Source organism: Harpia harpyja, chromosome 4 (assembly GCF_026419915.1).
Source record: "Harpia harpyja isolate bHarHar1 chromosome 4, bHarHar1 primary haplotype, whole genome shotgun sequence".
In the NCBI taxonomy this organism is placed as follows: Eukaryota; Metazoa; Chordata; class Aves; order Accipitriformes; family Accipitridae; genus Harpia; species Harpia harpyja.
In genome coordinates this window covers 86,587,927-86,598,626 of record NC_068943.1, presented here as the reverse complement: position 1 = coordinate 86,598,626, position 10,700 = coordinate 86,587,927, and the positions used below count along the sequence as shown (strand labels likewise).

General features: G+C 40.1%; 1 protein-coding gene and 1 long non-coding RNA gene across 2 annotated transcripts in view; one reads left to right on the top strand and one right to left on the bottom strand.

Annotated features, from left to right (window-relative positions):
- The first annotated feature begins 5,604 nt into the window (after positions 1 to 5,604).
- Positions 5,605 to 10,700, top strand: part of MEOX1 (mesenchyme homeobox 1) — an 8,589-nt gene continuing 3,493 nt past the window's right edge. Inside the window, exon 1 of the mRNA XM_052785603.1 lies at positions 5,605 to 6,534. Coding sequence (XP_052641563.1) covers positions 6,084 to 6,534 — 451 coding nt within the window. The 5' untranslated portion in view covers positions 5,605 to 6,083. The remainder of the gene's footprint in view (positions 6,535 to 10,700) is intronic.
- Positions 7,931 to 10,700, bottom strand: part of LOC128141048 (uncharacterized) — a 40,857-nt gene continuing 38,087 nt past the window's right edge. Inside the window, exon 3 of the long non-coding RNA XR_008234879.1 lies at positions 7,931 to 8,074. This is a non-coding gene — a long non-coding RNA (uncharacterized LOC128141048). The remainder of the gene's footprint in view (positions 8,075 to 10,700) is intronic.

Genomic DNA, 10,700 nt, shown 5'->3' with positions numbered 1-10,700 from the left:
GGATCTCCAGAAACATATGGGATTCTTATTACAACAAAACTCAAAATGAAAATGTTGCACTCTGTCCCAGCTCAAAATGCATGAACCATGCACTAAAGTATAAGTGTAGATTTGTTAATCTATACCCACAAAAAATGGTTTTAAAAGGTTGACTGTTCTGTTCCTATCTGTTCCTTGGGGATGCCATGGTTCCTGTTTCTTTTGTGTGGTCTGATGAAAACAACAGATGAGTTTTGCAATCTGCCAAAAGCTGAGCTAATTTTGTATTTTTCAAAATATTTGCCTGTCAAACTCTTTAACTGTTCCTTTGCTGATCCTAAAAAATATTCTTGATTTAATAGAAAGCTTCTGGTGCCTTGGACCTTGTTCAGGACATTCAGCTCTTCATGAAATAGCCACAACAGCATACACAACATAAAGACAGGACTCGTTATGTTAAAAAAGATGATTTATCAGAGTTCTTGGCAAATGGTCTTTCCTGTCTTAAGGATTAATTTTGTAGCTGAGACACTGCTTGCTTTTATGACCTTTCAAGGAAAGTATATTCCTCATTTTTACATGGCACTGGGCCTCAAATCCAGAAAAAAAAAAAAAAAGAAAGAGGAGAGACAAGCAAGAAATACAGAAGTTGGTGTCTAGACTTGCAAGCAGAGATCTTTGGTCCCTCAGCACAGCTTAGCACACAGCTGCTGAAATGACTGAACATACTTTGCTTCCTGTAATTGCTAAGTCTCAAGACATGGGAATATATTTACCTGTTTTCTTTCATATTCATTTCTTAATAGTAGAGAGAACACAAAAGACAATGTTTTAAACAAATTGCACAAGAAAATCCCAATTAGGTGGGAACAGATCCAAGGTACAAGGAAAATGTGTACACATCTACCCATCCTAAAATTTACTGCATCAAATTTCCCAGTTTCAATGACAGCAGCACCACTAATTTTTTTGAGGGTTTCATGTCAATTTTTTTTAGGAACAAGACGTTGTCAATGTCTGTCTGCCAGAGGTTCTTTCTCCAGAGCTCAAATAATATTGCTAGCTGCTTACTCATCCTCTGCAGACTTCAGTTTTTTGATCATCAGGTTTCTTATCTACTTACACAGTCAGATGAGGTAGCAACTGCTTCAGTGAGAAGAGCTGGGATACTGTTTTTACCCTCGTACAAGAGAATTACCAGGGAAAAACAAAGAAATAGTAAGACAAAGATAGAGCTCCTTTATTTGATATAATTATTGCAGATGCAACTGAGTTTTTCCTGCAAGTGAGCCCACTGAATCCAGTTAACCCAAGTTTGCCACCATTTGCATGTAACTCCTATTTCTAAAATAATTTCTAAAACTCAAACCCCTTGTTGTAGTAAACATAGTAATAAAACCAGCTAAAAACCAAAACAAAAAAAGTGATCTTTCAAACAAAAAGTGTTAAAACTGACAGATAATGCATTGTGTAACGTGATTAAGCAGTTTCCAGCTAGTGTTTTTTCCTTTCAATATTTCTGCAAACTTACAGCTGGCCATTTCTTACTTCTGCTTTTTGCTTCTACTGCTCTCTGTCCTAAGATAAATTATCTTGTAAGTGTCTCTGAACACATCTTGATGTTTCCTGTACCTGAGGCAGATTTTTTTTTCACTACTGAGAAGCCATCAAATTTAATTAATACCGGAAATATTAACTTAGTACTAAGAGAAACATTATCATTAAATTAGAAATTCTTGTGGTAGTGATGCCAGCTCCCCATCTGCAGAGCAAGTCAGACACTGAATCTCAGTAAAGCATCAGACGAGACTGTGGAAGGAAAAAAGCCATGCCAACGAGTGTAATCTTGTATCAGTACCTGTGCGTTTATTACTGGGTCTTTGCTGATTCAGCAGCTTCAGGCAGCAGTGTAATTTTTTTTCATCTCTATTTCTGAACATCTTGCTGCAATGGCTTTTAGCCTAACATCACGTGCATTCTTTAGGGAAATGCTGCTGTTCAGCAGATATACAACCTTTGGGAGCATTTGCAAGTTCTAGGCATAGGGGAGCACAACATCTCACACATAATCCCTTGAAAACTGAGCTTCATGATACTGCAGCGCTGCAGTTTCCTTCAGAAATTATTCTCCCTTCTTCACAGAGAGAAACTGTACCAACAATCTCAGCTTGGTGCTAGTGAATGTTCATTCCTAGCACTGCAACTTGGAGATAATTCAAAGGACCAGAAACATGACTAAGAGTCTACAGTGATTGACTTAGGGGAAAGATTAGAGTCTGAAATACATCTGGCTTGTGTTTAAGATAGCTTATCATAGATATTACAAAATTTTAAAACTCGCTTGAATAATTGTTCTCCACCTGCACAGTGCCAACAGGTTGTTACTCAGAATAATGAGGAGGAGTCAGTAAAAGTGAGAACTGGGTCTAGACACTAGGAAGGAGTGAAGAATTGTCTTCCCAAGGGAAAGTGGAAGACTGAAACTATGACAGTTACTTGGGCCTGGGCAATATCCTAGAAAATGACACTGGAACAGGTTGCCCAGAGAAGTTGTGGATGCCTCCTCCTTGGAAGTGTTCAAGGCCAGGTTGGATGGGGTGAAACTAGATGATCTTTAAGGTCCCTTCCAACCCAATCCATTCTATGATCTAGTAGAGAACAATAAAACTACCTGTAGGGACACTAAGTAACCTAATAAATTTTTTCCATCTTTAACTTCTGCAACTAAGCAGCAGCTTCCTGAATCTAGTATTGGCTATTGGCTATTTGTTGCTCTCCAGCTTTCTTTCATCAGTGCTAAAATGCACAATGGAGTTAATAACAAGGGTTCTTCTACACATGAGAAATTCCCCAGTCTTGGTCCAGTACCTGCATGGAAGAAAACTTTCCCGGTTGCTACAGTTGCACACATGGCAGGTCATAGCATGACATTGTTTAGGATTTATTTAAAAAAAAAAAAAGTTTGGAGAGCGCTATTTTTTAATGAAAGGCGTTATTAACTTGCAATTTAGTAGCTCATAAAATTTCAAGAGTAGACCTTGGTGCCTAGAGTTTTCTCCATGACAAGGCTGTAAACTTGTCTTAAACTTCTGACAAGATAAGCATCAAGCCATTGTCCCTCTTGCAAAGCTAAATCTTCCTTTGCCTTGTGATCAGAGTAAAATCCGTAACCTAAGAAATCGCTTTCGATTTCAGGTGCAAAAGCACCAGACACAATTGTACTGGGTCAGGTGCAGCAAAAGCAGAGTAGGACCAGGCTCCTGCCCCAGAGAGCTCAGGTGTTCCAAGAAATGGCACAAGCGTGAAGGTGATTTAGAAGAGGGCTACATTAAAGTAGCACGAGATGGCACAGGTCGGTCTTTACTGAGAAAGAAAATTGCTTTGCCAGAAAAAAGAGGTGAAGACATGGCACAACTTTTGTCATTTCACCTTCATGAAGTTAGGCAAATTACTGCGCAAGGTCTCAGGGTGAGCCAGAGCTCAGAGGCTTCTTGGTCTGTGAGATGGCTGAGAAATGCTTTCCTGGGGGAGTCACAGAATGAACTGATAGAAAGCTCAAAGATAAATCCCCACTTTCCAGCCTTCAGCTTGTTATGGGAGCATTTCTTACAAAAACTGATCTCCAAGCATGCCATTTTTTTCTACCCAACACAGTGCTTGACTGAAGAGATGTTGACTTTACGAAGGTTAAAGGTGGCTACCTCAACCAACAAATGGGATTTAGCAAGAGGGGAGGATTGTTGTTCTTTCTTCTTTCAGGAATGAAGTGTCAGGAAGATGTAGAGGTCAAACAGGCCCCTGCTGAGCCACGGAGTGACAGCACCAGCTGCAGAAGGGGCTGGAGCAATGCAAGACCCGAGGGCTCTCACGTTTGGGAAGGGGATGCCATCCCCTTTTCCCACATCTGAAGTTAGAAGAACAACAGTGAGAGCTCCATTGGGAAAACAGGGTCCAAGCAATTTAACTCAGAAGGCAAAGTTATGTGCAGGAGTGGAGTCCTGCCCTACAGATAGACCTCTGCTCAGGCCTTGTGGGGGTTCCTGAATGGGAGCCCAAAGCTGCTCCTGGCTGAAGTGAATACTAGACTGACGGACAATCCTCCATTCCCTTCTATCCCCCCAAGTATACATGCAAGGACATAAATGTCTGCATAATTAGCTAGATCATTTTGTAGACTGAAAGTAGGACTGAAAAACAATAGACCGAGGCTTGAATTCATACAAACCCCTAAAAACCTGTGTGATTGAAGTGAGTGGGTGTTATACATACGTCAAAACACACTGAGAATGTAAATGAAATACTTTGCATTGGCAAAAAGTTCTGGACTCTGACTTAGATTCTGCCAGTGCTTGGAACATGTGCAGCATTCATAAATTCATTATAGCCTGGCCTTTCAGAAAAGAGCGGTCTGGGGGTTTTCCTCCTGCCAGTGGGTAGGAAATATGTTTTAATGTTTATTTTCTAATACAACACAGCAACAGATATAAATATTTAGGAGAGTTCTTCCTAGAGAATGAATTAGGTATCACATATTTAGTATTTTGCAAGAAAGTCAAGATTCATGTGATAGAACAGAATTTGATGCTCTTGTTCAGAAAGATCTGGACTAAACCCACTTGATTTCTTGGAAAAGGCCAAGCTCTAAGAACCAACAGATATATCAGGATAAGTACACCTTTTTGTTCTTTTTCTTTTTTTTTTTTTTCCTTGATTCCTTGAAATGTTACAATTCTGAATTATACAGAAGCCAAATAAAAGTATCACTTAAGCCCCCGTGAAAAATGAAGGCTCCGTGTCCATCTGCTAAATCACTGTCTATGAGAGAACACAAAACCCAGCACAAATGGTGGGAGAAGGGAAAGAGGTGCACAAAACATATAGCAAGGCCTAGGGGAATAAGTATTGCAAATGGTTTCAAGCAGATTATGGAAACATGGAACACATGCACATGTAAGTTGTCGTTAAAAACATGGAGAACAACCTTGAGAGAAGTTGCAGTAACCCTAGCGTAGCAGGGTTTTGGGCATTCCCAGCTGCCACACTTCTGTGCAAAAGGGATTGAGAACAGATTCCCTGTTAATGTCTTTTCAACTGTGATGGCTCTAGGGTCTAAGAATCTGCTTTCTGTTAGGAAAAACTATAAAACTTTCAACAAAAGATGAAAAACATGTCTTCCATTGGCATAAAAGCAGGAGATTTCCTTGCAGGAAGGAGTGGCATATTGAAAATTCCCTGGAAAGTAGAATACAGAAAGAATAACTGCCACTGGCAGCAAACTCCAACTCTCAGCAAATACAGGTTACAAAGCTAACAAAGCAAACAAACAAAAATCACTCAAAACCTTGCATGTGTGCACCAGCCAGGTTTAACACTTTTTTTAAACTTAGGATTGGGCCTTAAATTATATATAATCAGTGAAGTCCTTTCTTACTTTTCTTTCCCACTTTAGTTCTTGAAATTTGTTGTCTGTTGAATTCTGTGTTAGAGCTTTTTCCAAATCCAAGACTTGGGGTATTTTGTTAACAGTGTAATAAAAATAACTTCATAGTGTTACAGGGAAACATTAAAGCCTTTTTTGTGTGCTACTCTTTCCCTTTTAAAAAAAAAAAAATACAGACATTGTTTCTTTAAAAGGCTCCATCTGCAAATCCCATTAGATGTGCATATAAGGTTTCGGATGATTAATAGTTGCCTGCTTTGCTTTGGTTGGAGGGCCTGAGTGTATGTATGTACGTTAACCCCTCCCTCCCCTCTCTCACATTTCACTTCACAAACTTGTCACTCTCTCCCCAGCACAGTATTTAAAAAGTGTTTCACTCATGGCCAGCACTTCACAAGGAAGCAAGCTTCAGGCCTTGGGAAGCAATTCAGGGCAATCACTGCATAGATCTGGTTACTGTTTTGCAGTCAGGACAATGAAGATGTTTAGAAGAGTTCCCAAAGTAACAAATCTGCAACAGCATAAAACCCACAAACAAACTGTTGTTTAGGGAGGAAATCGATTCTGTAAAATTTGGAAGATTTCCCATCTGCTTCTCTTCTGATTTTGAAGCCTGAGCTATAACCAGTCACGAACACTGGAGCGCGGACAGGATTGGAAGCAAATGGATCCCACCAGCAGCAGCTGCATGCGCAGTCCACAACCTCCTGCCCCACTTTGGGGGTGCCTGCGGAGCACCCATGCGGATGTCACCACAGCTTCAGGGTTGAACCACTACCCACCAGCACCATTCTCCTTCCATCAAAAATCAGATTTTGCTACATACTCTGATTTCTCAACCTCCTGCCTGGTGACTGCTCCCCATAGCTTCCCACGTGAGGAGCGGGCATTTGTGGAGCAGCACCCCTCTTTCCAACACTCTGAATGGCATTTTGCAGCAACTGAGGCCAGAAGACGACTAAATCCAGGACTGGCCTTGGGTTCTGGGGAGTCAGAAGACAGCAGCCCAAATCTAGTGAGTGCGGCAGTGGATATGAATGAAGATGATGAGGTACCAGTAAATACTACAAATGAGACTGAGAAAAAGTCATCCAAAAGAAAAAAGGAAAACTCAGGTAGGTGATATAAAATCAGGGTTGTGGGATAGTAAAGGCTATAGAATGAGAGCACCTGTAAGATTAGGAATTAAGAAATAAAGCTGATGAGGAAAACATTTTGTAATTCTTCACTGGGGAAAATTACACAATAACACTGAAACTAAATGGCTTATTCTTTGATGACCTCTGGTGTTTGTACTTCACTTCTACAGATCTTGTTTACTGAACCAGGCATTTTACTCACCAGCACAATGCACATTTGCTGTAACTAAACAGGAATCACATGGCATGTATACACTGAGCTGAAAGTCCTACAATATGGAGTTATACATTGCATGCCTGCCATTTGTCCAAGCCTAAAAGAATGGCAGTCAAAGAGCAAAGATCCCTCATCTTGAGCTGCCTGTGCTAGTTGGAAATGTTATGTTGGAAATGTGTGCTTTTTCCCACAGCACTGCTATGAAGTGGGGAATATTTTCCAGTATCCCCATTTTACAGGTAGACAACACAGCGATAAAAATATTTATTTATTTATTTATTGGTTTGACAGGTTGACTACAGAAGAGCCACCTCTAATCCAACTTTCATTTCTCAATTTTGCAATTTAAACATCAAGCTTGTATTTGTGCTTTCTCTGTCACACAATTAGTCCTAATCTCTGTTCTCTTCCAGTATGAATAGCCTGTCAGCGAACACATGAAATAACTAATATTCCAAACTTCTTTATGCCCAGAATCTAGTTTACTTCCTTCAGTTATCTGTTTTTCCTTTAGAAAGCCAGCTTTGTAGAATTTAAGTTCATTTCTATTGAAAAAGCACATTTGGGGCAAAAATTTCCCAAAAACCAAAATGCAAAGAAGTTTAAAATAAAAAATTTAAAAGTGAACAATGCTTTTATTGAAACATTTGCTAGTCATAGGTGAACAGCAGAGTTCAGTATACTCAGATTGGAGGGATATCCTTAAAGAGACCGATTCCAAAGCACATCTCCCTGTTTTAAGTAGCAGACAAATGTTCCTTTTATTCTCTATTACCAGCACCCTTCACATTTTCTTTTCATACTTGCTGCTGTCCTATACACTTTCCCTTACAGGGGAGCTGTAAGTAATGACATCACTGAAAGGTATGGTGTTTCCTACCTTCTAGCAACTGTTGCTGTCTGTACAAGTTGGTACTCTAGCAAACGCAGAATAACACATCCCAAAGGCGATTCCATGGCTTTTCATTTCACTCCCTTCTTTGCTTACCAGACAGCAGATAGAATTACTTGATATCCCTCCTGCAAGCTTTTCTTTCCTTCTGTCCCCAGACAAAATAAAACAAATGAGAGGAAAGTCTCTGAGCAATTTTATTGTGATTTCCTTCACTTGTACAGCAGTTCCAGAAATGCAGCTGGACATATCACATACTGATTGTTTATTCTAAGTGGAACATAAGACTTTTCTCTCCTCTTAAGAATTTTCCTTGAGTTCTTTAGAAAAATCTAGGTACCCAGAGCCTTCTCTTCAGAGATTGGGCCAGTAAAGAAAAATATATTGAAATCACTTGAAGACAAAACCTACAAAATAAACTATTTTCTTTTAGTTGGTGCCTTATCCATCACAATTTTACCTGCAATATTCATACAGTATTACCATGATTTGTACTAGTGCGTGCAAAAACCTTCTGGTCTTGAGAAGACCCTAGTTACTACGAGATACACAGTGAAGACCTTGGAACATGGCTCTTTGCAGAGTATTCTGTGAAAAGTCTAAAATAATTATGTTTCTCAGACAAATAAGCAGAATGGTGTAAAAATAATAAAAAAGCTTGTCTATCTTTAAAACTTTCTTTGAAGCATGGATATATTAAAAACCTTTAAAGAACGGCTTTGTTACGGATAGCAGCAGTGGCATCTATTACAAGTACACACCCTTCCCTTCCTCTACAGACTTCAGTTATTTAGATGCCATATTCAGTCTTGACTACACAGGCTCACCAAATGACCTGAAGAAAGAAGTTAACCTTGTATTAGCTTTCACAGCTGCCTCTACTGTCCATCCACAAGCCACAGCCATTAACATTTTCAAATACAATTTCAATAAAGTTTCTGTCTGACCTGTCCTAAATTGTACTTGCATTATGACACACTTGAAGTCCCCAGATCTCCAACAATAGTAATATAATGCATAATAGAATTCAGACAGCTTTGTTTTATGTGAATGAAACAATACAGAATGTTAGTGAGGTTGCAGTAGCAACAGGAATGTGATAACAGTGCATAATGACTCCCTTAACAACATTAGGCATACAATGTCCTTGACTGAGGAATCCTGGAAAACTTTGTATTAAAATGCGTAAAGCTGATCTGAATTCCCACCTGCCAACCTTTCTCAATCTTGCCACTAACTGTAAAGAGGATTTTCTAAGCTTGCGATTCCCATTTACAGTCATGGTGGCATAAAAAGCAGTAGGTAAGAGTAGATAGCAGCAGGTAGCAGCAGATACCCTGAGAAGGACTGAAAAGCAAAGTAGAGGCAAGTCCCTGATCAGTTTAAAGTGGTCTGGGTGCAGAACATCATGTATAATAGCCCTCTGTATGCACCCTCCATTGAGCATTATTCCATGAGGCGCACATTGAAGTAATTTCTGGATACTTTATCATCAGCTGCCAAATGAATACACTATTTGTGAGGTCACTTTACTTGGCCAATGTTCCTGATAGCTTTTAGAATTTTATGTTCCATAACAGCAAAATCTATCAGTATCTTACTACCTGATTTAACCACTTAGAATAAATATGCCTTCAAAGTCTTTAGTATGGGGGAAAAACTAACATTGTGCAGATGCTTTGTATTTTTATTTTATTTTCTTCTACTGAGGGAATAATTGCAGACATCAACAGTAGTTTGCAGAATAACAAATACCAGGTGCATTGATCTGGGCTGTGGATCACCACAAACACCTAACAAGCAGGCAGGATCCTCCACATATAGGCATTAGCAATCCCCATACTTCTGTGCCTAAGCTGCTCTCTGAGCAATACAAGTACCCTCTGTGCTGCCAAAATCCTGTATCTGCACAGTGCAGAGTCCTTGTGCCTTCCTCCAAAGCATTGTTTACTGGCTATTGTTAGTAGACCAGTTCAACCCAGTGAGGGAGAGTGAGTACTACTTCATGAGACCAGATTCTGATTCGGTTATGCTGGTTCTAAACACAAAGCAAAGCCAACTTCTGTTGACCAGCTCCAAATGCTGAATTTGGCCCATTGTTTTGCAGGGAGTGGATTGCCTCTTCATACACGCGTGTATGTATTAGTGCCTGACACAGTTTTTGTTTTGGAAAATTTATAGCATAGGAACATGTACCATTTGTGTTCCTACACATATTTTGCTCCAGCCCTGGGGAAAGGCAGATGTTCGGTTCAACCACACAATGAAACTGGTTGGGATCTTGGAAGTATGCATGCCTCATGGTAGAGACACAGATCTTCCTGTGATTCCTGAGCAGCATTTTTTTTTTTTCCCCCCAAACTGGCAGTACAGTAGGAAAATCTTTCCAAGCCAATTTGTGCTTTCACACATTTGCCATTTTCCACGTTCTGTTGTCAAAACTCTGAAGCAACTAGGCCCAATTTCCACTTTTGGAATATCACAAAACCTCCAGCCGTGAATAACCATATGTCTCTTTACAACACCATGTGGCACACAGCCTGGATGACAGGATCCAAGCTACACATCCTGCTCTGTTCCCAGAAATACTTAGCTGTTTAAAATTATTCACATTGCTTTTTGGAGATGAAGACTGGTGAAACTGCCCCTTAGAAAGGATGTCCTTCACACAGTGCTAAGTGGTGAGCTCACATATAAATTCAGGTTGCATTAGCTATTTTTATCCCAGGTTAATTTGACAGAGGTGGCTTTAGTTCCTGCAGTGTGTTATTGGCATTGGAGAGCTACTTCACCCCTCCACATGTTTGCTAGGGGAGCAGAGACCCAAGGGGAAGCCCTGGAGACCAAGGCTCCCAGAAGCTGGTGGCAAAGTTCCCAGCAGGGGATCCACACTTCAAAACCCACTTCCCACCACTCTCTTGAAAGTTACATTTGTTAGCCTCTGGGAAACATGTAATGGTGTGTTTGTTCAGTAAGAGATAAGAATGAAGGGGATTGTACAACTGTGGGCAAAAGCACAGGGAGAAACTTCTG